Below are 26096 nucleotides of genomic sequence, written 5' to 3' on the forward strand. Positions count from 1 at the left end.
TAGGAAGTGAGTCAGGAGATAAAAAGCAGGGCCCCAGGTGAGGCAGAGCTTGGCCATGCGGCTTAGGTAGCCTGAGAGAGAGAGAGAGAGCTCTGAAGGCCCCCACAGGAGGCCCAGCTCCAGCACAGGATCCTGCCTGGGAGTGTGGAGGCTGAATGCTTTTGTTCAGTATGACTTGAAAATTTTCTTTCTAATTTGTCCAGATGACCGTTGATTGAGGGTACACAATCTGCTGAGAGATATCAGAGGCTAGGGAGGCCAGAGGTGGTAGCTCATGCCTGTAGTCCCAGCAGTGGGGAGGCTAAAGCAGGGGAGCTCACGTGAAGTCAAGGTCAGCCTGGGCTAATGAGTGAAACCCAGGCTGGGCGTGGTGGTGCACCGCTGTAATCCCAGCACTCTGGAGGCAGAGGCAGGTGGATGGATCTCTGTGGGTTCAAGACCAGCTTGGTCTACAAGGAAAGAACCAGGACAGCCAGGCCTACACAGAGAAATCTTGTCTTGAAAAACAACAACAAGGCTGGAGAGATAGCTGAGAGGTTAAGAGCACTGACTGCTCTTCTGAAGGTCCTGAGTTCAATTCCCAGCAACCATATGATGGCTCACAATCATCTATAATGTGATCCGATGCATTCTTCTAGCTTGCAGGTGTACATATAGGCAGAATACTGTATATATAATAATAAATAAGTAAAATCTTTAAAAACAACAACAAAAAAGCAAAATCTTGCCAGGTGGTGGTGGTGCACGCCTTTAATCCCAGCACTTGGGAGGCAGAGGCAGAGGCAGGTGGATCACTGTGAGTTCAAGGCTAGCCTGTTTTACAAAATGAGTCCAGGACAGCCAAGGCTACATAGAAAAACCCTGTCTCAAAAAACCAAAAAGAAGAGTGAAATCCTATCTCACCCCCACCCTCCAACAAATAAGTAAATGGAAGGAATCGGATTGGGAGAATAGCTAGGTTAGCAGTTCTAAACTGTGAGTTGTGACCTCCCCCCCAACAGGGGACACATATTAGCTATCCTGCATATCAGATATTTATATTATGATTCATAACAGTAGAAAAATTACAGTTATAAGCCGGGCAGTGGTGGCACACGCCTTTAATCCCAGCACTCAGGAGGCAGAGGCAGGTGGATCGCTGTGAGTTCAAGGCCAGCCTGGTCTACAAAGCAAGTCCAGGACAGCCAAGACTACACAGAGAAACCCTGTCTCAAAAAAAATGAAAAAAAGGGAAAGAAAAAAAAATTACAGTTACAGAGTAGCAACAAAATAACTTCATGATTGGAGACCACCACCACATGAGAAACTGTGTTAAAGGGTCGCAGCATTAGGAAAGTTCAGAACCACTGAACTGGGTGATCTAAGGTCACTTCCTGCCTTAGTGCTTACTTCAGTCAGTGCATCATATGTTCCCATTACCTAACTCTTGTCATCCTGAAAGTCCCTTCCAAGGTGTCTCCTCCTCCGGGACACTCTTGCCTAGCCTCTTTGAGTCAAACTTAATTCCCTCTCCTAAGTGCCTACTGTTCTCGGTGTTACTGCCTGCATTTCTCTCATGCCATTTCCATACCTGTCTTCCTGTGCCGACTGGGATCTCCTGGAGAACAAGCACTGAACTGAGTCAGAGAGTATTTGTAGAGTAAATAGGTAGGACTTCCCAAGACCTTGGGAAAGGCAGATAGTCCAAACAAAATTATAAAGGTTTTACAGCTTATAAGTTCAACAGAGTAAACTGTTTGCTCTGTCCTTCTGGCTGGCCCTGAGGGCTAACGGGACCAGTGACCTCAGCCTGCCTGATAACCCTCTGCCCCACACCTGGCATACCAGTCAGGCAACTAAAGCATAGGTAGTCACTGGCCTGGTGGCCCTGGGGATACTTCACTCCCACTCCCTGGGACTCTTCTGTTGGATACAATTGAAGCTTTTATTTATGCTCTGAGTTTCCTATCCAGAATATCCCAGGAAGGACCAACCCTAGGAATAAAATAAGTGACCTAGCCTAACACACCCAATGTTAATGATGGTGCCTCTGCTTATACATTCCAAGTAGCAGGGAGCTCCTTCTTCAGGTAACCTGTTCTAAAGGAGGTTTAGTAAATAACAATGGGTACACTCTTTAAAAAATAAGCATTGATTTTTTATTTATTTATTTATTTATTTTTTTGCGAGGGAGGTGTTTTTTGGAGACAGGGTTTGACTATATAGTTCTGGCTGGCCTAGAACTTGTTATGTAGAGCAGAGTGGCCTCCAACTCACAGACATCCACATGCTCAGCTTCCCAAGTGCTGGGATTAAAGGTATGCACAACCATGCTAACCCAAATTTCCTTTCAAATCCCTGCCCTGGCCTTGGCTCTGCTGTGCTGTCGTCCTGGCTGCACATCAGCCTGTAAAGATGAGGGGATGGTAATGGAGACCTCTAAGTCTCTTCTAGTAGCGTGGCTCTCATGTTTGCAGGCGGCCTTCCAGCACAGGGTCCATAGGCTCCTTACAACCCTCTAAATACATCCTTGGCCTCTATCCAGTTGTTAACTGTGCTGTCTTCGTTGGGCCCGGATCTGGATAATTGGATGTCAGCTGGCCTGCGCAATTCAGGCACCAGCAATGCTGTGCAATCCTAGTACTGTCAGGCTTCTGTGGATGTAGCCCAAGCTACCGTTAGCTGTGCTGTACAGATACAGGCTGGACACAGATACCTCGTCTTCAGGCCTGTCTAGAACTCTCTTGGCTCTGATTCTGTTCTATTTACTCTTTGTATGTGAATACACGTAAGCACATGCACTCCCACATGCATGTGCCATAGCACAGGTGTGACAGTCAGAGGGCGACATTGTGGAGTCAGTTCTCTCCTTCCAGATTCACATGGGTCCTGGGATCAAACTCAGGTTGCCAGTCTGCATGACAAGCACTTTATACCCATTAGCCACCTCACCAGCCCCTTGGTTCTCTTCATACAGGATTAGTCAGCTCTCTTAGTGGATCTAAAAACAAACCCAGTCATGTTCCAATCAAAACAGAGCCAGATCCCGTTCTTCTTTCTCCCTGTCCCTTTCTAGAAACCGCCTCGTCTCTCCTGGATACAGTATTTAGAAAGGTCTCCGCCCCCATGCCTGACAGAGGAGCCAGCGGGCTGACCTTAGTCACTATCGCTTCTTATAGTCCCACAGTGTTCTGGGATTTATGAGGTGGCCTTGTTGATTCTGAGAAGGCTGTGTGCCTGGGCAGGCATGGAGAACTTGGCTTTGTGGGCGGGAGGGCAGGCCCTGAGGACCTGGGGGTGGGACCCTCTGTTCTGGAGCAGTTTCAGTCTGGCTGCCGCCTTCGGTCCCATCCCAGGATTCTTCAGCACCCAGTGTAAGTGTCTCTGGATCAGCCTCGCATTCCACCCCATTCCTCATGGAAAGCTAGGCTGGTGGACCGGGCTCTACTTCCTCCTTGACGGGAGGAAGGATGGGATGCAAGGAAAGACTTGGTCCCAGATCTCTTGCCTCAGCTTGCCCCCCCAGAGGGAGCCCAGCTGAAGGAGCCATGGTGGTCAGGGCTGTAGGGACTGGGGGTGGGGGTTGGGCTTCTCTGCCCGGAGGGAAGAAAGATGAAGCCAGGCCAGCCTCCTGGGTGTGTATTTTCCGTGGATGGAGGCTTCCTGGGTTTGACTCAATACACTGAGCTGAAGCTGAAGGGAGAAGGTTCCCAGGTCCCTCATACTCCTCCAAATGTTGGGTTGGATAAGATAGGCCGCTCGGAGCGGAAAGAATGGATATTTGGGCCTACACAGAGTCAGTCTGCTGACCTGTGGCTTGGCTCATGGAGAGCCTGGGGGTGGGATGGCTGGTAACTTGTAGTTCTACTGAAATGGGCCCTAGGACATTCTCATTGTTCCTGGTTAGACATGGGTGAGAAGGAGGAATGTGATCAGACAGGGTCAGTGGGAGGTCCCAGCTCATCCGAGCCAGCGGTCCTTAATTTAGGGCCTTAAGCTGCTAGGGTAGCAGCTTCAGTCTGGGCCTTGGTCTCCTCTCCTGTGTGATGGGAGTGATAACTTTTCCACTGCTGACCCTTCTCCTCAGCTGCCATGAGGACCGTGCTTGTGAAGCCGTCACCGTTCTAATGTCCAGGCCCCAGGACCCTGTAATGTCTAGGCTCTTAAAGATGTGGAATAGAGAGAGCATCAGAGTGCCATGGTGCCTGGGAGCTGCCCCTGCCCGGCTCTGCCACGCCTGTCCCATCTCTCTTCATCTTCTTGTCTTCTCTTTCTGCCCTTCCTATCGTTTATGCTCTGGCTTTTCTTTGTACCAGCTCTGGAAAAGGCTCTACTTTCCCAGGCCCAGGTATCCTACCCGGCCCCAACTTGTGCCCCTTGCCTTGCTTGGACCACTCCTTACAGGATGTTCTCTGCGCCCTTGGACCTCGATGGGACCGTGTTCCGGCTCCGCTTCACTGCCTTTGTCTGGTGGGTCATCACTTTTCCCCTGTTCGGCTTCTTCTTCTGCATCATCTGGTCTCTGGTGTTCCACTTTGAGTACACGGTGGCCACTGACTGTGGGGTGAGTTCCAGGACCCCCCAACACCTGGGGCAGGGGCAGGTTATGAGGGAGTGGTAAGAGAAAATCGGGGAGCATCAGAGAGAGGAAAGTGACAGAAGGGTCAGAGGTGAGGCAGGTCAGGGCTCATGGAGAAGTGTAGAGTCTCCACCGCCTCCAGAGTCAGTCGGAGGAGGATTACACAAAGTACAAAGGAGTTGGGGCAGAGGATGGTGAGAGGTGTGGGGGAGGGGAGGAACTGGGGCTGGGCAGGCTTGGTCAGGAGGAGGAGGAAGATACTAAAGAAAAACTAGACTAGAGGAAGGTATGGACTAAGGATGCACAAGAGGCCAGGAGTCAGGATAAGTAACAGGTAGTTTTAGCTCAAGGGGCATGGTACCTGTTCTGGAATCTTCAAGCTTGGTGTCTCTTCTGGCAGCCATAGACCCCACAACCTGCGTCTACTCAGGCTTGCTGCTTCCTAGATCAATCTATTATGTCTTTTCTTAAGACTCAGGAGGACGAGTTGTGTGTCAGAGGAGTGGAGATGAACACATCCTTGTTCTTAGCATCTCAGTCATACAAGAGATGGTTCTTAGATGGAGTTACGCTGTAGTGAGCTGGCATTTTTTTGTTCGGTTGGTTAGTTTAAGTTTTTTGTTTGGTTGGTTTTTGTTCGGGTTTTGTTTTCAAGACAGGGTTTCTCTGTGTAGCCACCAGGCTAGCCTCAAACTCACAGCTATCCACCTGCCTCTGCTTCCCTGAGCGCTGGGATAACAGGCATGTGCCACTGCGCTGGCTTCTTCCTATGTGTGTCTGTGTGTGGATAGATGTACATGAGTGCAGGTACCATGGAAGCCAGAAGAAGGCATCAGATCCCCTGGGACTGGAGTAACAGATGGTGGTGAGCTGCTGAGGTGGGAACCAAGCCTTCTTAACTGCCGAGCTATCTCTTGACCCTGAATTGGGATCTTACTGTGATAAAAGGGAATGCGGGGACTGTAGAGCTCAGAGGAGACATTTAACCTCGCTTGGATACTGGAGATTTCTTTCCTGAAGGTGTGAACTTTGTTGCTGGGATGTGCAAAGGTGAGAGAGTATCATTGTGACTGTCAGGCTGACAGCTGTGGATTTCCTCCTGAGGGTGTGGGAAGCTTTGTAAGCAGAAAGAGACATGATCAGCTTTGTGCTTTAGAATTCATTCCAGCTTCTGACTGGGGCTGCGGAGATGGCTCAGAGGTTAAGAGCACTGGCTGCTCTTCCAGAGGTCCTGAGTTCAATTCCCAGCAACCACATAGTGGCTCACAGCCATCTATAATGAGATTTGGTGCCTTCTCCTGGCCTGCAGATGTACATGCAGGCAGAACACTGTATATGTAATAATAAATAAATCTTTAAAAAATAATAATAATAGTAGGGAGACCACACTGGTCTCTGGGTGGCACACACCTGTAGTTCCAGCACTTTGGGGAAGCAGAGGCAGGAGGATCGCTGTGAGTTCAAGGCCAGCCTGGTCTACAAATTGAATCCAAGGCAGCCAAGGCTACACAGAGAAACCCTGTCTCAAGCCTCCTCTCCCCACCCCAAAATAATTAGGGAGATCACGCAAGGCACGGTGGCACACACCTTTAATCTCAGCACTTGGAGGCAGAGGAAGTTGGGTCTTTGTGAGTTTGAGGCCACCCTGGTCTACAGAGTGGAGTCCAAAGTCCTGTCTTAAAAAACCAAAACCAAAACCAAAACCAAAACCAAAAAAAGACTAGGGAGACAGTGAAAATGTTAATGCAGTGGCTCTACATGAGACCACTGCCAAGATAGAGACTGAGGACACAGATGGGAGAGTGGAGCCCAGAGGAATAAATGGAATCATCAGGAACCAGAGTTTTTGTCAAGTTGGTAAGGAGTGGAGGACAAGAGGTAGATAAGCTTTCTATACGTGTGTGTGTGTGTGTGTGTGTGTGTGTGTGTGTGTGTGTGTGTGTGTGTATGTGGGGTTTTCATATCTCAGGAGCCACACCTTGTTTTCTAGGACAGTTTCATTTGGCTAGGCTAGCTGGCCAGTGAGCCCCAGGAATCTCCCTATCTTTGCCTCCGCACACAGCACTGGGATTACAAGTACCTGCCATTGTGCCTGGCTTCCTTTACCTGGGTTCTAGGGCTCAAACTCAGGTTTTTTGTTTTGTTTGTTTGTTTTTGTTTTCCAAGACAGAGTTTCTCTGTGTAATAGCCCTGGTTGTCCTGGACTCACTCTGTAGACCAGGCTGGCCTCAAACTCTCAGAGATCCACCTGCCTCTGCCTCCCAAGTGCTGGGATTAAGGCGTGCGCCACCACTGGCTAGCCTCAAACTCAGGTTTAAATGCTAGAACAGCAAACATTTTACTGAGTTATCTTTCTAGTCTCCAGTTAGGGGATTTCTTGAAACTTTCCCTCTATGAATTTCTGATCTACTTCCCTATTAGGACAGGGTTCTTTCCTCATTAGTGCTTTTAGCTCTGGGTTTATGGGGGTGTTTGGAGTGAACTGTGTATATCTGGTGTCTGTTAATTTCTGAGGTTGTTGTTGGCACACTTAGTGAATTAGGGAAACTTAATTGCTGGAGAAGAAAGTGGAAGTATTTACCTGATTATCTATATATATATATTTGTATGTGATAGATGAGACAGTCCCTACTCTCAAAATCCTGCACCTTTAATTTGAAAGAAGCTTGTGAAGTAGCCTGATCACCACTAGCCCTCTCTTCCTCTCAGTCAGGGGCCACCAACTTGAATACTGTGAGCTCTCCCCAGAGGCTTCAGATACTGATCCTGCTCCCCACAAAGTAGTAGGATTGGGAAGTAGTCTTCAGAAAGAGCATTCCAGGAAGGCAGCACTCAGTCACCTAACTTGGGCCATCAGAGAGGCTGTAAAGGCCAGAGGAGAGGTCTCACTGTCTGGTGTGCTGCTTTTCCTCTGTAAGTGGTTTTCTGATACTCTTTAGCCATGTGGCTCATAGCCTTTTCTCAGGCTTTTCAAGCAATTTTATACCCACTGTGTGCCCAACACTGAAGATGCTCCATCATCCTATAAACCAGGTATACTGGCACATACTTTTAATCCCAGCACTCTCAGGTGGATTTGTGTGAGTTCAAGGCCAACTTGGTCTACATAACAAGTACCAGGCCAGTGGGGGCTTCGTAGAGAGACTCTGTCTTAATTAATTAAAATTAAATAAATCCCTTTATAGGACAGGTAATATTATAACCATAACCGTATTGGAGCTCAGAGAGGTGTAGGGCCTTGCTCAGAGTCACCTAACTGATAAAGGCAGAGCTGGGGTGTGACTTGGCACTTGGCTTCCTCTGGCAGTGCTCTGGTGGCTGTGAAGTCCCTGGGTGACCTACCCCATGCCCTGGGAGCTCCCTCCAGCATTGCCCACTGTACCAGCAGTCCAGAGGCACATTCAGCATCTTCACTGGAAGGAAGGAATGGAGCTTCCACAACTTTTGTTTCTAAGGATCTAAAAATTAGACCCTTTACACATAGAGCAGAGCTGCCCAGTGGATAGCCTCTACGTTGTCCTGGCTGGTATTACGAGTCTAAAAGTGTCTGTACAAAGCATAGGCAATGGGCTGGCAGCTTCTGATAGTAAGAATCTTTTACGAAAGGGACTCTCACCTTCTAGACCTGCATGCACACACAGACTTCTACAGAGAGTTTATGTATGTTAAAGTTTGCCAAGCACGGTTTTGCACGAGATCCTCTTCCTACCTGATCCACACCATGGTTCCCCTGCTCCCGTCCTCGTGCCTATCAGGTGGGCTGCACCAGTCCCTGCAGCTCTGGGCATATTAGCTTCCCCCCTTTGATCAAGCTTAGGGAGCGAGTCCACGGCTCCTCAGAGAATAAGGAGTTCCAGGCACTGCGAAAGATGCATGGAAGAGATGCACAGCAACAGGCTCATTTTCCTTTTTTTATTTTTCTTGGTATCCCTGGCTGGCCTGGAACTCATAGAGATGTGCCAGCCGTTGTCTCTGCTGAGATTAAAGGTGTGCACTACCATACCAGCAAGGATTATTAGAATCTATCAGAAGGTCCCTCTTTCTTTCTTTTTTTCTGCTTTGTCTTTTTGTTTCATTTTAGAGACTGGTTTCTCTGTGTGGCCGTGGCTATCCTAGAATTCGCTCTGTAGACCAGGCTGGCCTCAACCTCACAGAGTTCCGCTTGCCTCTGCCTCCCGAGTGCTGGGATTAAAGGCACGCGCCACCACTGCCAGGCTAAAGCCCACTTTCTTAAACTCGATCACGTGGGGATACACGGCCTAGGGATGACCTGGAATTGTTGGCTCCCTCAGGCTCTCACAGCATCCTCTACAAGGTGGTGCCTTTGCCTAGGGCAGTGAGTGGAGGTGGAAGCAGTGAAGAACAGCTCAGCAGCACGACTCCAACCTGGGACCCTGGGATGCCACCCAGCCTTACTCAGGCACAGCCCGAGCTGTCAGCATAGGGAGGGCCTGCTCAAAGGTGCAGGTCCCAGCTTCAGGAAAGATGGAGAAGATCAGCTTACCCTTGGCTAAGCCCCAGGTGGACTAGGGAATGAACAAGTTAGTCCTGAGACCTGGAAGTGGAAGGCTTGTCAGGGCACTAGAAGGAGAACCTGGAAGAGAAGGGGGTGGCTTTGGTAAATGGGGGGTGAGGGGGGGAGAAGGCTTTCCTGGCCGGCAGGACCAGCAAAGGAGATACCTAGACTCTCGGATTAACTCTCTAGGTACCCAATTACCTGCCGTCAGTGAGCTCTGCCATTGGTGGGGAGGTTCCCCAGCGCTACGTGTGGCGCTTCTGCATCGGTCTGCACTCGGCACCCCGCTTCTTGGCGGCCTTCGCCTATTGGAACCACTACCTCAGCTGTGCATCGCCCTGTCCGGGTTACCGCCTTCTCTGCCGCCTCAACTTCAGTCTCAACGTGGTGGAGAACCTCGCACTGCTCGTGCTCACCTACGTCTCCTCCTCCGAGGACTTCAGTGGGTGCCCAGAAAAGGGAGGGGTGAAGGGCACGGGAAGGGGGCGCAGCCTCCCCATCCTGCCTAAGGGTGAGGGTGGTGTCCATCCTCCTGTCTCCCTCCAGCCATCCACGAAAATGCTTTCATTGTGTTTATCGCGGCATCCCTCGGTTATATGCTCCTCACCTGCATTCTCTGGCGGCTGACCAAGAGGCACACAGTAAGTCAGGAGGTACGGTCTACTCCCACCGGGCACTGTGAGGCCCAGAAGAAAATCAAGGACACCTGTCCTCAGGATGTGGGTAATGATGGGTGACGAAGAACTTTCTAGTAGGAACCTAGCAGATGGGTATGGAGCATTGGGCCAAGGCTTGGAGAGAAGTGGAGGACGGTTGACTTGTTCCAGTCAACCATTTGGGTGTACTGGCAAACGCATAGAGGCCGGAAGTAGGGCCAAAAATCAGTGGTAGCAGCCAGACCCAGTAGACTGGTTTGTAATAACCCCGCCCACACACGTGGCCTTTCTTTGCCCCACAGTGCCTGAAAGTGTTGTGTTGGTGGCTGAAGTTTGTGCGTATTTCCTAGTCCAGCCCACTCAAGTGGGAAGAGCAGGGAATAGCACTATTGCTTGGCTTCATCCACGGCCCCCCAAGTCCAGGCATGCGAACATGCTCATCATCTTCGCTGCCCCTGCCTGTGCTCCCCATTCCACGACCACTTGGGGGAACCGAGGGAGAGTCCTGGCCTTTAGGAACTGAGTCTAAGAGGGAAGCCGTAGACCCCAGCGAGCTACAGAGTGGTCAGATAGCCTGTCTTCTAGGATCGCAAGTCCTACAGCTGGAAACAGCGGCTCTTCATCATCAACTTCATCTCCTTCTTCTCGGCGCTGGCCGTCTACTTCCGGCACAACATGTACTGTGAGGCTGGAGGTGAGGCCGGGCGAGGATCTGTAAATAAGTGACTCCAGAGCAGCTGTGTGGTTTTGATGACGGGCGCTGGCTGCCACTGTATTCTGTGTGGTGGGCTGGGAATGCGATGATGTGAGAAGCCACTAGGAGGGTAAGGCAGGAGGTTCATCATGCCCTGTTCTTTGTGTCCTCCTAACAGTGTACACCATCTTTGCCATCCTGGAATACACTGTTGTCCTAACCAACATGGCATTCCACATGACAGCCTGGTGGGACTTCGGGAACAAAGAGCTGCTAATCACCTCTCAGCCTGAGGAAAAGAGATTCTAAACCTTCTCGGATGCTGGCAAGAAGCAGCCCACTGCCCAGAAACAAGAGGCCACTCTGGCTTCCCTAGCTCCTTGCCCTCTCTGGGCCCTTCTGAAGCTGGGGGCTGGGTGAGAAGAGTAGGGTGCCATGTGACAAGGCTGAACCCCAGCACATCTGACTTCTCCCCAACCCTCACAGGGATCTTCAAGAAGCATCACCATTAACTGAGCGGTCCTAAAAACTGAGCTGGCAGGAAAGCTCCACCACTTGGTGCTAAACAGCGAAGTCTTGAGGTTCGTGACCGTCACCTAGCTTTTGGCCTTCATGTAGACTTTCACTAAGGTTAGGAACCAGAGCAGTGGCTGCGACCTGAAGAGTCCCCTCTAGGTTATTCATTTGGTATGTCCGGTGGCCCACTGTGCACACCCAGAGTGGCAGTAGTTCTGTCATTTTGCCCAGGTGTTCTAGATGTACCCCGCTCGCCCATCAACCTCACCGTGTTCCTGGGCATGACTGGAGAAAGTATGCTGTATGCTCTCCAAGGGCTTTGTCTCTGAGGCCATCCAATGGTAGTGCTCCGTACGCCACAGATAACTCGTCCCAGAAGCAGCATCAAGCTCCTTTCTCATCTAGAGCCACTGGCTTTTTGGCATCCTGGCATATGCCTATAACCCTTGGCTGTCAGAGGCTGAGGGGGGTAGCCTGCTTCAGGATCTATGCCAACCTGGGCTAGGCACTGGGACCTGACATAAAATGCCAGGGAAGGTGACACACACCTTTAATCCCAGCACAGTAGGGGCAGGCAAGTATCTTGTGAGTTCCAGGCCAGCCAGGGCTACACAGTGAGACCTTGTCTCAGGAAAAAAAAAATTAAAAAAATCAAAGAGCCCTAAAACCATAGGCTTCTGCGACCTTTCCCTCCTTTTACAAGGAGACAGGGGTCAGAGGTAGATTTCCCTACTCCAGAATGGGCTCCTTGGTTTTCTTTCATCTTCTCTACTGTCCCAAATCCCACAGCTTTTGTGTATTTCATTTCAAAGGCAATAAAAAAATTTTTTTCTTTGGCCAACAGTCTGGGGTTGGTATGTTACTTCTGGGGTTTATTCCCGCCTGGGAACTGAGGTGAGGAAAGGGCTCCAGAAGGGTCAGTCTATATAGCAGCCCCTTATTTCATCTGCTATCTCCCTTACCTGCGACCACCCCATCCCCGCCCTCCCCACCCCCTGCCTAGTGTTTCCTAAGGCTGGCCTCAGCCTCCATTTTGGTGAACAGACACGGCTGAAATGACTCAGCCTAGAAGCAGGGCCCAGCTAGAAGTCTTCAGTTGAAGCAGGGGCCTGGTTCTGACTAGAATCCTGTCAGCCAAGGCCTGTCCCCTTGGAGGTGTAAGAGGACAACGCAGATGTATGACTGAAAGTGCCTTCCTTCAGGTTGGTTCCAAACCCTCCCCTTTGGTGCCCTAGACCAGGAAGTCTTTCTCCTTGAGCTTTGCATCCTTGTCCACTATGGCATCTGTGGCTGGGTCCCAGAGCTTTGTTAGGGAAATTGAGGGGTGGTAACAACGAACCACAATGAAGCCTACTGTCTTCTGTCCCCACAGTGGAGGAAACAAAGGTCCCCAGTCTCTGGGGTAGCCCTAGCTCATGCCCACCCGCTAGTGCCAGCACACAGGGAGGAGCCGGGGCCACTGGAGACAGGAGGTTTTATTGATGCTGATGGGGGCAGGGAAGGCCCCCCAGGAGCATGGGGCCTGAGTCAGTCAGCAGACGCGTAAGGCCTGGGCACACGGGGCAGGTTAGGGCACACTTTTCTTCTCAGGACTCTGTGGCTCCTCCCTTGGGGGAGGGAGAGACCATCTTGGAGAGCTTACTCCAAGAGCAAAGGCAGGGAGAGGTTAGAACCCCTGTTCTGAGAGGAGGCACCACAACAGGCAGCAACAACTTTGTGGAAAGCTGGATGAACTGATCAGTAGCGGGAAATGGAGGGGCGCACTGGGCTGGCCTCTTGGAAAGGTCAACCTGGCTTAGGTGAACTCATAGAATACTTGGTATTCCCAAGCAGAGTGGGGTGGGGCCCAAAGCCCCCTTTCCCTGTGTACCTCAAGGGACAAAAGGCATTCAGGGAGTCCCCTAGCAAGGGGTGCCAGAATTAGTCCTTAAGGCACAGCTGGGGGCAGACAGGGCGCCAAGGCACAATTGGTGGAGGGGGAGGGGGGACAAGGGATAGCCGCCAAGCTGAGTGCCAGGGTCACAAGAGGATGCAGGACCGCCCACGCTTTATCGGTGTTGGGTTGAGCACTGCCCGGACAGCTTCAGCGAACACCTCCTTGACGCCGTCCTGCTGCAGCGCCGAGCACTCGAGGTAGCGCACAGCATGGATCTGCTTGGCCAGCGTCTGGCCCTGCTGCGGTGTGATGGGCGCTTGACCCTGCTCCTTGAGGCGCCGTAGGGTATCAGGCTGGGCTCTCAGGTCCTTCTTGGTGCCCACCAGGAGGATAGGCACGTCAGGGCAGTGGTGACACACCTCTGGATGCCACTTGTGCCTCACGTTCTCATAGGAGGGTGGGCTGGCAATGGAGAAACAGATGACGAAGACGTTGGTCTGAGGGTATGAAAGGGTGCGGAGGCGGTCATATTCCTCCTGGCCCGCAGTGTCCCACAGGTTCAGGTTCACTGTGCGCCCATCAACTGCACTCTGGGCACTGTAATTGTCGAACACAGTGGGGATGTATTCCTTGGGGAAGGCATTAGTCGTGTAGCAGATGAGAAGGCACGTCTTGCCCACAGCCCCATCTCCAACCACCACACACTTGATGCTCTGCATTGTGTGTCAAGTTGCTACAGTGGTGGAGGCAGTGCCTCCTCCGTCTTCTGGACCGCGCTGGAAGCAGTGACCTGCGGAGAGATGAGGAGGACATTCGGGATTTAGGAGAACTGTACCTATGGAGAAGAAAAGATAAAGACAGAGGAAAACCACTTCCTGTTCAGCTATCCTGACATCATCCCGAAATCCTGTCAAGACAAACATCAGAAACAAGGAGAGAAGCCCGAAGGTGGCGGGGCACACACCTTTAATCTAAGCACTTGAGAAGCGAAGCAGGCAAGTCTGTGAGTGTGAGGGCATCCAGATCTAGAGAGAGTTCTAGGATAGCCAGGGCTACATAGAGAAACTCTGTCTCAAACATGCTCCCCCCACCCCCCAAAAAAGGAAAGAAACAAGGAGAGGTACTGAGTAACATGTTGCAAAGCTGCAGCATTATATGGGCTCTGGTACCAGCCTAAGGCCAAATCATGGTGCAGCTGCTACTTTTAGCAATGACAATGGACAAACGGCTTCTCCAAACCTTAGATTTTTTTTTAACTGCAAAGTAGAGATAATATCTACTCCACGTACTTACTGTATGGATTAGTTATTACACTTACAAACACTGAGGATGATACCCGGTCGATAAACAGTTTTTACTCTTCCTCAGCACAGGTATCTGTTAGGTCATCTACTACATATGGACTCCTCTCACTAGTCTGCCCTCTCAGTATCTGCTCCAAAGACTCAAACATCAAAGGCAATTTGCATGATGGCAGCGGGAGACCCGCTGAAGGAACTCTGGTGCTGTGCGGCTGCAATGGACCCAAGCCTGGGACTGGTTCTCTTCCAGGACCAGCTGGGGCGGGGGGGGGGGGGGGGGGGGAGGGAATGGTACCACTGAAGAGGTTTCTTCTCGCATCCCCACTCACAGGATTCTCATCTGATCTGAAGGAGTGTGTTCAACCTCAGGATCCTTAGGTCCTCAGGGAGTGAGTGGGCAGCAGATGTAAATAAAGCTGCCCCCCCCCCAGGGCAGTACAGAGAGCCTCAGACTGGAAGACCTAGGTTCTAATTCAGAGTCTCTGACTCACTGCAGCCAAGCACGAGGTACTTACCCCTCTGGGCCTCAGTTTCTCTTTTCAGGAAATGAAGGATAAAAAGGGTAGGGCAGAGCTGGAGAGATGGCTCAGCAGTTAAGGGCAAGGACTGTGTTACAGAGGACCCCAGTTCAGTTCAGTTCCTAGCACTTTGAGCAGCTCCACAATTGCCCATCACTTCAGCTCTAGGGAAACCTATGCCTCTGGCCTCTGAGGGCACTGGCACTCACATGCAAAAGCATACATGCAGACACGCATGAATCCACATAATAAAGAAATCTTAAAAAGTCTATGACAAAGGCACTAGGTGGATGAAATGAAACAAGCTGGGCACACATGCTGCAGAGGCAGGAGGATTATGCAAATCTGACACCAACCTGTCTACCTAGTGAGTCCTAGGCCACCCACAGATATTTGGTAAAATACCGGCAAAACAAAAAGATTTAGGCTTACAGGAGAAAAGATATTGCATGTTTTCTCTCATATGTGAAATCTAAATTTAAATATATGATTTAAATGTGTGTGTGTGTGTGGTGTCATGAAAGCAGAAGGGGAACTATTTGCGAAGAGGAAGGACATCAGTGTGGAGAGAGGAGGGGTGACAAGGGAGGGGGATGGGCTGACTATGAGCAAAGTATGAGGATACATATGAATACATACATAGGAAAACTTCATAATGAAATCTATTTTCCTGTATCCTAACTTAAAAAAAAAAAAAAAAAGAGCCTTAGGGGAAAGGTTCATTAGTTGTGCCCAGTGCATTATTTGAGTCTTGGCCTTTCACAGCAGAACCCCCAGGCCTGAAATCTTCAGATCCACACAGAAGGGGATGACGTGGCAGTGAGACTGAGACCCCCTCAAGTCCAGCAATGGGCTGACCCAGGCAGGAAGGCCAGGAGGGAACTCTGGCCAGCAGTCACAAGGCCCAAGAGACTGAAAAGTACAGCAGGCTCTCTAGGGAGGTGGTTCTCAACCAACAATCAGTAAATCAGCCCTCAAAGGGGTGGTGAGGGAGAGGAGGTTCCGGGCTGGCAAGGGAAGAGGACCTGACACCTGAAAAGGATTATGAATGAGTTAGTGTCCAAAACAAGGCGTGGCATATGATCAAGAGCACCAGATGCCTGGATCTGACCTACTGAGCTCACCTGCTGAGCTTGGCCCTCAATAGACACCTCCATATGGTATAAGTCTTTATAGATGGTATAGTACTATGTTATCTATAACTCTCCTGACAACCTACTGGTAGGACTTTGATTTTTACAAAGAAACCAAACTCAAAACTATTAAAAGTAAAGCCGGGCGTGGTGGCGCAGGCCTTTAATCCCAGCACTTGGGAGGCAGAGGCGGGCGGATCGCTGTGAGTTCGAGGCCAGTCTGGTCTACAAAGTGAGTCCAGGACAGCCAAGGCTAACACAGAGAGACCCTGTCTCGAAAAAACAGCAACAACAACAACAACAACAATTATTAAAGTAATCCAGCCTCACACAGTAGCCAGGCCACAAGCTTAGCTCTGCGATCCAAAGTCCTAGGCTTTCTTCCTTGTGTCACATGGCTCCCAGATAACTGTGGAGCCTTGAACGAATTAGTCACTTCCTTTACCACAGCCTCAGTTTCTTCATCTGCACAGCAAGAGTCATAACACTTGCCTTCCTGATGTTGTAAACGATCATGCTCCGTGCACACAGGCAGCGACCAAAGCAAATGCTTTCATTCCTAGAGTCAGCGAGCACGGGGTGTGCTTATGTGTGCGTGGCATGCAGGTAGTGTTCCCCTGACTTGCAGTTCCATCCTCACCCTCTCTCCCAATATAACTCCTCCCCTTTCCCTTTATGTTATTATCTTTCTGTTGTTGTTAGTGGTTTTTGAGGACTGAACCTAGAACCTCACACATGCTAGACAGGTGCTCTACCATTGAGCTCCGTCTCCAGCTGTCTGGCAGCTCTTTTCTCAGAAAATTTTTGGCCAAAGTGGGTCAAATAAGTTTCCTTTAACTACTTAAACTCTACACTACTCTACACCTTATGCCAAATAGGAAGAAAAGATTGTCAGTGCTGCAGGACGCCAAACCAGGAGTGGCCTATAAAGGATTAGATTTTGATTATAACTTAAAAAACAAAACAAAACAACAACAACAAAAACCTTTGCTGGGAATGTGGCTCAGTTTGCCTAGCATGTGTAAAGGACGGTTTTTATCTCCAGAATTCTACTCCCTACTAATAAAAACAAAAATCTTGGTTTAGTAAATAAGTTGATATTTGACGAGTTCTGTTAGCCAATGACAACATTTGTTCTAGGTTTTTACACCCAATTTAACTCATTCAGATCATACCTGGACTCTTCAGTTTGTCACTCAAGAGATGATCACGATGTAAGAGGGGGTTTTTAGAATCATAGAGACCTGGATTTAAATCCTTTTGCCACCACTTATGAGTTGTGTGACCCTAGATTTAGGATTAAATTGCCTCTGTAATCTTCAGTTTTCTTATCTCTCAAATTCAGCTACAACAGTACTATCTCACAGGGTAGAGACAGAGTTAAGTGTGTTAATATACACTATGTGTGTGATATAAGGTACTTAGCACAAGTTCCTAGCTCCTTGTTCCAAAAGGGTCTACGATGTTGTGTGTAGAGCAAATCTGTGTCATTCTTTTCTTCCTTTTGTTTCCTGAGACAGGGTTTCATTGTGTAGCCTGGCTAGCCTGGAACTTAATACATAGACCAGGCTGGCCTTGAACTCATAGAGATCCACTTGTTTCTGTCTCTCAAATTAAAGGTGGGCAGCACCACACCTGTCAAGTCCTAGTCATTTTTTGTATCCTAGATTTTATGCTTGTTTTTCTTTCTGTTGCTACTCCCTTTCCCCTCTCAAATCTTCTGAATTCTTCAAGGCCTAGCCCAAGTCTCACCATTCCATAAAGCTACTGAAGTCTTTGCATTTCCAGAGCATTGTCACCTTTTTAAAACTCTACTTTGGCTCCATGTGTGAATCTCCTTTGCTGTACCTGAGTGATAGGTATCCCCTTAAAGAGCAGACTCGGTTTCTGTTAACTCAACCACAAAGAAGCTGTGTGAGTATAGGGCGAGGCCCACACGAGTGTACAACCACTACCTTCTGGTCTACTGGGCCAGCCCTTATCACAAACAGGAGGATGGGCCCCTCTCAAGCCTGCCCCTGCCAACAATATTACAAAGCCGAGTTTTAGTGGAGAATAATGACAACCAAAAAAAAAACCTTGCTAATTGGCTTGAAACGGCTCTAGAAGGTTTATTGCGGGGAGGGGGGGTGGGGGTGGGGCATAGATCGTGGGGCAGAAGGGTGGAGGGTGAGAAGGGTCCCTGAAGTTCAGCTTGCATCCAGTGGGCCCTGGCCTTGGGGTGTGTCCCAGGCAGGCCCAGAAGGGGGAGGAAAAGGAAGTACTGCTGTTTGCCTGATTGCCTGATCTCTGTGGCAGTTAGAGCAGGGGAAGTGTCCCAACTGGGAGTGGGGGAGGGGACGCACGGTCTCCGAAAGATGGATAAGTGTAAGCCTACAGTCTCCTAAGCCAACTCTGGAGCACAAGGCTCTCCGTCTTTTGCAACCCTCCCTACTGAGAATGCACATTCTAACCCTTACCTCTGCAAAGTGACCCCGCCCCTTAACCCCCACCCCCAATCTACCCCAAAACACAAGCAACACTAAACAGGGCCACACACTACTGTCACCTACTCCAAAAATGTTTCTGTACAAATTGGGTAATGGTAGTGGCAGTGGCACTCGCCTTTAATCCCAGCACTCGGGTAGCAGAGGCAGGTGGATCTCTTGAGTTTGAAGCCAGCTAGGTCTACAGAGCGAGTTCCAGAACAGCCAAGGTGACACAGAAAAACTTTTGTCTTGAAAAACCGAAAGGGATGGGGGTGGGGCAAAGTTTCTCTACATAATCCAAGTCACATATCCAAAGTCTCGTCCGAGTCTGTTCCATGTGGAGGCTGGTCAGAATTTTATCTCTTGTCTTTAGATTAGGAAAGCCTAGAGGGCAAAGTTCTGTCTGATTTCTGATTCCCTGGCTGAGAAAAGCACTTGTGGTGGTGCAGGCCTTTAATCCCAGTGCTTGGGAGGCAGAGGCAGGCAGATCACTGTGAGTTCGAGGCCAGCCTGGTCTACAAAGCAAGTCCAGGCTGTCTACAAGGCTAATACAGAGAGACCCTGTGTCGAAAAAACAACCAACCAACCAAACAAACCAAACAAAAAAACCCCCCAAAACCAGAACAAATAACAAGCTCAATCTGTGCGTCTGTGCATACAAGAGCTCGGCTCCCGTGAATGCTGTGCGCCCCTCCTCTGGGCTTGGTTCTGTTTTCCACCTTCTCCAGGCGAACATAGCTCCTTCCTTTACCTTTCCCAGTACTGATTGTTCTGTTCTGTTTATTTGCAGAAGCCCAGTACAGGGCTGAGCAAAAGTTGCAGAGTGACATACAACCTCCCTCTCCCCCCCCCCCCCACCTTCCCCAATCAATCCTGACATTGAGACTGGGAACAAGGAAAGCCTCTATGCCCAAGAGACACTGGACAAAGGTAGCCAACTTCTTCCTCACCCAGAGAAACATAAAGTCAGGGTAATGACCAAGCCAACTAGACTTGCTCTGTCCTCAGCTGAAAGAGTAAAAGACCAAGCAATGGTAACTCAGAGGGGCTGAAGAAAGTGGGAAGAAAGAGTACAAGATAAAAAGATAGGCCAAGGGTTGGAGTGGAATAGCTGAAGACCTCTGGGCAAAGGCAACAGGAAAGGGACAGGACACTTCAAGTTTGTTTGTTTGTTTGTTTGTTTGTTTGTTTTGCAGGGACGACAGGAGAGGTGACACAAGGAGGCTCCCACTGGGGCTGCAGCTGGCTGCAGCTGGGCTGGGAGGAGGAAGCTACGGGAGACATGAGATCAGTGTGGACTGGGACCAGGCCAAAGGCTGAGACTCTTTCTTCCTCTTCTCAGCATCAGCAAGGAAGAGCCCAAAAGAACCTAGTTCTCAGCCTAAAAAAAAAAAAATCCTGAGCCAGGTGTAGTGGTAAACACCTTTAATCCCAGCACTCAGGAAGCAGAGGCACTCTCTGAGTTCGAAGCCAGCTTGGTCTACAGAGTGAGCGCCAGGATATCTAGGGCTACACAGAGAGACCCTGTCTTAAAAATCCAAAAAGAAAAACAAAAACAAAAACAAAAACAAATACACAAAAAGCTTGTGCTGAAGGACTTTCCCTTTTTGTCATTCTCCATTTCTGGGCTCCTATAGAAGATTTTGCACTATAATTAGGTAGAGCAAGAGGAGGGAGTTGACGGTACTTACTAGGGACTGGTTGCGGAGGAGAAGAGGCAGGACAGTTGGAGCTGAGAAGGACACAGAGGCTTGAGACAGCTTCACTAAGTCTGTCCCATGCTCATCCCAACACCCAGGGTGTTCCACAAAGGGTGAGCCCCAGAGACAGGACAGCTCTAGCTTGAGGAGCCAAGCTGCCCCTCCTCCACCCAGCAGCACAGAGGAAGGCTCACACATGGGCTTACGTTCCCCGCCCCCCCTCCCCGCCCCCCCCCCCAGCTCTCTGGGCCCCTTGAAAGGCCTGTGAAGTGGCGCTTCCTTTGCTTTTGCTTACTTCACACAAGGCTGTGAGTACCAACCTTGCAGTCCTGTCTCCCCCACTTAAAAACAGAGAGAGAAACCCAGGCCTTCCCGTTCCTTTTCATGTGCCACTACTCAAGCTCTGAGGGGGGTTTCCACAAGGGAAAAACTCCACATCTATTTTCCACTGTCTGTGGGCATAGAGCTGGAAGAGAGAGAGGACAAGCACCTTCACCCTTGACAGAATCCCAGCATTACGGTCCTCTTCTTTTTCTTTTCTTTCTTTCTTTTTTTTTTTTTAATAAGATTTATTTATTGCATATAGGTGCTTTATATGCAGAAGAGGGCGCCATATCACATTATAGACGCTTGTGAGCCACCATGTGGTTGCTGGGAATTGAACTCAGGACCTCTGGAAGAGCAGGTGGCGCTCTTAACCACTGAGCCATCTCTCCAGCTCCATTACGGCATTCTTATCTCTCAGCCTATAGCAGTCTTTGTATTTTGGGTAGAGAGAGACAATTCTGTCCTGGTCAGATCAAGGCTTGTGAGGCATGAAGGCTGGCTCTGAGGCACTGCTATTTCTCCTAGATGAAGGACAGCCAAACCCATCAGTGCGCACTGTGCCTTTGGAAGTACTGAAAATACAAGCCAGTTTTTTTGAGACAGGGTCTCACTATGTTACCCTGGCTGGCCTGGAACTTGGTATGTAGACCAGGCTGGCTTCTGCCTTCCAAGCACTGGGATTAAAGGCGTCTACCACCAGGCCTAGCTTGCAACCTAATGTTGGAATAGCATCAAGAGATACTAAGTAGGCCTGGAGAGATGGCTCATAGGTGCTCTTCCAAAGGTCCTGAGTTCAATTCCCAGCAACCACATGGTGGCTCACAACCATCTATAATGTAATCTGGTGCCCTCATCTAATGCGCACAGATGTACATGCAGACGGAAAACTGTATATATAATAATAAATAAATAAATCTTTAATAAAAAAAAAAAGAGAAATACTAAGTAGACCAGGGTGATACAAAGAGTTAGTTGCAAATCCAGGTAGAGGACCAGGATCCTCTAACCTCTGGCCAATGTTAGTCTCATAAAGCAGAGAAGGTAAAGTCCTTTATTCTGACCTCTGACTTTATTCGAAATGGCTTTAGCATGGTTTGCTTCTTTACGTAATGGGCCAGAGGGCTAGAGAGATGGTTCAGTGGGTTTAAGACCACTTGTTCTTGCAGAGGACCCAGATTCGATTCCTAGCGCCCACAGGGTGGCTCACAGGTCCACAGAGTTCCAGGTCCAAGAGTTCCGACACCCTCCGTGGGCACCAGGCCTGGATGTGGTACACTTAACATATAAACAAACGAACTACCCATACACATAAACAAACCTGAAATAAAGAAAGAAAAGAGCCAAAGGAGTCAGGTTGACATCCATCTGCATCCTTTTGCTTTGAAGTTTTCCTGCCTCCCCAGCTCCGGTCCATCTCGGAGGACCCATAGCTTAGCACTTAACAGTGTGCTCCTGGGACAGCCAGCTACCGTGCTCCTGCCCTAGCTGAGAAGCTCCTCCTTTAGTCTTTAGCTCCTGGGGATTTATTTGCCCTGCCCCCATGTGAGATGAGGACAAAAGAGGAAGCTGGACCCTGGACAGGAAAACCAGTCTGATCTGGGGAGGTGGCCCAGGCTTTGTCTTTGGCTTCCCTTCCAAGGTCTCCTCACAGACCCCTTCAAGCCTTCCCTCTAATGGATTTACACTGTACGTGAAGGGGATTTCAGTCTGTGCCAATTTCTTATTCCCAGCTCTCCAGCTCCTCTCAGCCAGTATCTTCACGGCTGCCCGTGTAACCGCAGCCTCTCATATCTTCCTGCTCATAACCCCCATAAGCTCCTATCAGCCACCCCATCTGCCTGAACATCTCCCCTGAAGCGACTCTCCAAAGCCCAGATTGCTAAGCATGGCATGGAGCATCATCATCCGGCCATTTCTTCTCCTATTACCTTAACCATGCTTCTGAAGCCAAGGGCCTCCACAGCAGCTTCCTAGGCACTCCCCCCCCCCATTCCCTCCCCACCCCCCAATGGTATTTTCCCATTTAGATCCCTCCCATCCTGGTCATAGTCTTCTTGCAATTAGCTCAAATTTCCAATGTGGCCAGACCTGTCTAAGAGAAAAAAAAAAAAAACCCTGTTCCTTCCATCCCATCTTTGCCCTCAGAGCCCGGTGGATTGCTTAGGTATACAGAATAGTAAATTAAGTACTGGTTTGTTGAGCTATAAGAATCAGGGCTCCTGAGGATTTTTTTTTTTTTTGAGCTGTGATGCTGAGAAAAATGTGCTGTATGCACATCCTTTCCTGAGCAAGGATTTAACTCAGATCCCTTGGATTTCCTCCGTGGGGCCAAACCTCTGTACCTCCCAGAAATGAGAGTAGGAAAGACAGGTGGAGACGCGCAGGACTAAAGGAAGAAACAATTGATGGGAGAGGGACAACTGTGCTGTGGTCAGAGGAGAGGAAAGGCAATGAGCCCAGCTCTTAAATTTAGCTGTGCTCGAAGATTTCCCCCAAATGTGGCATTTGCTCCCCTCCACTTCCCTTTTATTCTCATGGAGAGAAGAAGTTAATACAGGAGAGTGGAGGACGCAGAGACAGCGGGTCACCGAGCATGTCACCCAAAGGCTGAGGAAGGGGCTCAGAGACACAAGCACTTACAGAGGGCCAGACAGACTTAATAAGTCAGACTGTGGAGAAATTCTTCAGAGAAAGGGAGTAAGAGGCCTCGGTTAGGAGGAAAGCATCAAGGGTGCTTAAAGACACACGGAAGTGGAACTCCCAGTCAAGGCTCATGACAGACTTCAGAAAATGTAGACACCCAGCCTCAGCAGCAGGGAAGAGGGACAAACAACCTTGCTTCACATCCCCTTCCTGATCAAAAACTTAATAACCAAAAACAAAACAAAACAAAACAAAACAAAACAAAACAAAAACCAAAAAAACTTAATAACCGGTGGAGACTGGTTAAACTAGCAGCAGCCTCCCTCTAGAATCTTGCCTTTGCCACCCCCCTCCCCCCCCATCTCCTTTTCCTATCACACCAAAATAGCCCACCCTATTTCCCTCCACTGGTTGGAACCAGTAACTGCTGGGAGACAGGGACAGGAGTCCCCCAACTCCTAGGCTGGTCTCTGTTGAGCACCTGAGAATCAGGGCAGTTCTGATTTCCTCCGGCCTGTCTCACTTGTTTTATTCTTGTGTCACCCTCCCCTGGCTGCTACAGTCTGCTTCCCCCTGTCTAACCACAATGTCACCCACTGTAGGTTCCCTTCATTCTGCCAGCTTCTACTGTGGGCCTTCTCAAGGCTGAGGGCAGTTATTTTGTCTCTAAGAGATAAAGATGTTGACACACCAGCACTTGCAGGTTCACGCGCGCGCGTGTGCACATGTTTCCAGCCCTTTAATCATCTCCACCATCGGGAGGCTGCATCCTCAAGCTACGGAGGCTTGAAAGGGACTCCCAAACTCAGCAAGTCTAAGGCAGTTTCTGATATCAAGGCTAAAGACACAGACCGAGGGAAGGACAAGAGGGCAGCAGGGAAGATGGAAACAAAAGCGGGGCATATGTGAGTGGTAGCCAGGGGCTGGGAAGAGAACCAACGGGGAGGTAGTAGAGACTTGAACAGAAAACAGAATGGCTGGGTAAGTGTGGGAACTAGGTCTATCTATGTGGTTGGGAGAAAAGAGACTGAAGATGAATGTGGTTGACACTAAGGAGAGTGGAGGAAGACAGATTCAGAATTCAGGTGATGGAGAAGGCGGCGACTTAAGAGTTCTCAGTCATTCTCGAAAGCCAGCACTCCAGCTGCTTTCCTTTCAAAGTCCTGTAAGCTGTCAGTGACTATCGGTATCAGTATCGAGGCCTTTTCTTTCCTGTTTATCCCCCCAAAAGCAAGACCACATTGAGTCAGGTAGACACAACAGATGTGTTCACTAAATACCTGTTGCATGACATAGGAATAAAGAGGTCGGCTCAGAAAAATACGGAAAGAAGGAGCCGGGATTTCCCCCACCGGGTCCTCTAGAGGGTTGCAGCAACAGTGTAGCTACCGACTGGCTCGGACCTTCCCGGGTGAGACTTTTCTCCTCCGTCTCAGGCTTCAGAGGCCCCAGACACCGCCCCCCTCTCAGCCTCACAAATGTCACAACTGCAGAGCAGAGAGCGCGCCTTCTGCAGCCCAGAGGCCCTTTCCTTTCACATACTACTGAAACCCCCCCGCCCTCCGCCACCACACACACACAACTTCTGAGGGCACCCCACCGCAGAGTCCTATCCTCACAGCTCAGCGCTTTTCCACCTCCGAGCCCCTCACGGACTCGGATCTCAGGGGTCCCTCGCGGCTCTCGGGAGCCCGCGCTGTCCCTTGGATCCCACCCTCAATCCAGCCACCAGCGATCGGCTCGCGGTGGCCGCTGTCCCCGCCCGGCCTGCCGCGCCCGCCCAACTTGCAAGGAGCGAAAACCTCCCGCCCTCGGCTTCCCTCCTGCAAACTTCCCGGCTCGAGGGTGCTTAGTCCCGGCCAACCTGGCTCCTCTTCCCAAGACCCCTGCCCACCCAGCCCGGCCCGGGCCTCACCTGGTGCCCTCCCCGCGGCGGGGGAGCTGGGGGCGGCGGCAGCGGCTCTGGGCTCAAGAAGGAAGTGAGAACTGGAGGCCGGAGGAAGTGGGGGGGTGGGGGACGGGCCGGCGGGACCGGGGCGGGGCGCGGGGGCGGGCCGGCCGGGGCGGGGCGGACCAGGAAGTCCGCGGCCTCTCCCCCACTGTCCCGCCGGCGGTCTTCAGCAAACCTTTCCCTCCGCCTAATCCCGGACCCTCTGCTTCTCTCCACCCTTCGCCCCAGGGCCCCTGAGACCTCTAGGGTCTTGTCCCTCAAGGCCAGGTCTCCCCGCTTTCACTTAGCACCGCACTCCAACAGGGGTCCTAAGCTAGGCGCTAGGCATTTGATCTCTTTCTAGTTCTCTCCCGCCCCGCAAACTCCGCGGAAAGGCTGAAAATGCCTTCCGCTCAGCCCGGGAAATCTAGAGGTAGCTGTGGCTGGCTAGGGGTTAGCCGGAGTGGGTCAGGCTGGGGCAGTCCCCACCCCTGCCCTGAGCCTTGGGAGAGTGCCGGGTGGTGGTGATTCAGCAGTGGGAAGGTCCCAGACCCCTGGAGAGGGTGGGGAGACGGGGGCGGAGGGGGGGGAGGGGAGGGGAGGGCAGCTGCAGTCAGCACCCCGGGAAAAGACACTATCAGCAGAGACACAGGCGGAGCTGCGCGGGCCCCAAAAACAGGATGTCGTGTGGTGGTTCCGCACCTCGCGGCTCCGTGGGGCTCTGGGGAGGGGGCGGGGCGTGGGAAGACTTGGGGCTCCTCTTGTTCCCTGATCTCGCCCCTGGCTGGCGCGCAGCAGCTTGGAGCGGTAGGACCGCACCCAGGCCTGAAGTCCGGCTTGGGCCCTGGAGACCAGCGAGTGAGTGGACTCGTGGGCGCCCTCTGGTGATTCTAACCTTGGGCGCAGAGCTTTGACTGGAGAATCCACATTCTTGGTTCTTTTTAACAACTTTCCGGGTGCTCTACCACGTGTTAAGTGAAGTGAAAACAGCGCGAGATAGATACTCTGTCTTACAGAGGACCTCCAAATAAAGATCAGCTCTGCCAAATAGTTTGTTTCCAAATACCAATTTTTTTTTCTTGTAAAATCAAAAACAACAAAAAATTTCTCCACCCTGAGGATGTGAAAATAACGGAATAATAGGTGTTCGTGCTGTGCTACTGTATAACGTGCTGGGCGTGGTGGTGCACACCTTTAATCCCAGCACTCAGGACGCAGAGGCAGGCGGATGGCTGTGAGTTCGAGGCCAACCTGGTCTAC

At 50.5% G+C, this 26096-nt stretch overlaps 2 protein-coding genes across 17 annotated transcripts in view; one reads left to right on the top strand and one right to left on the bottom strand.

The window, feature by feature from the left end:
• The window catches only part of PGAP2 (post-GPI attachment to proteins 2), a 28498-nt gene extending 16715 nt beyond the window's left edge, over positions 1-11783 (top strand). For 8 of the 15 annotated variants that reach the window (XM_084801792.1, XM_084801794.1, XM_084801796.1 and 5 more), the window contains 5 exons: positions 4384-4449; positions 9264-9516; positions 9621-9727; positions 10316-10424; positions 10603-11783. In XM_084801792.1, coding sequence (XP_084657918.1) covers positions 4384-4449; positions 9264-9516; positions 9621-9727; positions 10316-10424; positions 10603-10733 — 666 coding nt within the window. In that variant the 3' untranslated portion in view covers positions 10734-11783. Of the gene's footprint in view, positions 1-3288; positions 3354-4368; positions 4544-9263; positions 9517-9620; positions 9728-10315; positions 10425-10602 lie in introns of those variants that run through there. The other 7 variants (XM_084801788.1, XM_084801791.1, XM_084801799.1 and 4 more) reach the window with 5 other exon arrangements.
• A 614-nt stretch (positions 11784-12397) lies between these two features.
• RHOG (ras homolog family member G) lies at positions 12398-25346 on the bottom strand. Of its 2 annotated transcripts, none has more exons than XM_084773404.1 (2): positions 24822-25346; positions 12398-13606 (listed from the first exon to the last, which is right to left on the bottom strand). In XM_084773404.1, the coding sequence occupies exon 2, from the start codon at positions 13533-13535 to the stop codon at positions 12960-12962; it is 576 nt and encodes a 191-aa protein (XP_084629530.1). In that variant the 5' UTR covers positions 13536-13606; positions 24822-25346; the 3' UTR covers positions 12398-12959. The 2 variants fall into 2 exon arrangements, with proteins under 2 accessions (XP_084629530.1, XP_084629531.1); XM_084773405.1 differs by lacking the exon at positions 24822-25346 and adding an exon at positions 19928-20054.
• Positions 25347-26096: the final 750 nt, after the last annotated feature.

Source organism: Acomys minous (genome assembly GCF_964271855.1).
Source record: "Acomys minous genome assembly, chromosome: 2".
In the NCBI taxonomy this organism is placed as follows: Eukaryota; Metazoa; Chordata; class Mammalia; order Rodentia; family Muridae; genus Acomys; species Acomys minous.

Coding starts and splice junctions, on each gene's coding strand:
- RHOG (XM_084773404.1), bottom strand. CDS start 13,535: ATGCAGAGCATCAAGTGTGTGGTGGTTGGAGATGGGGCTGTGGGCAAG.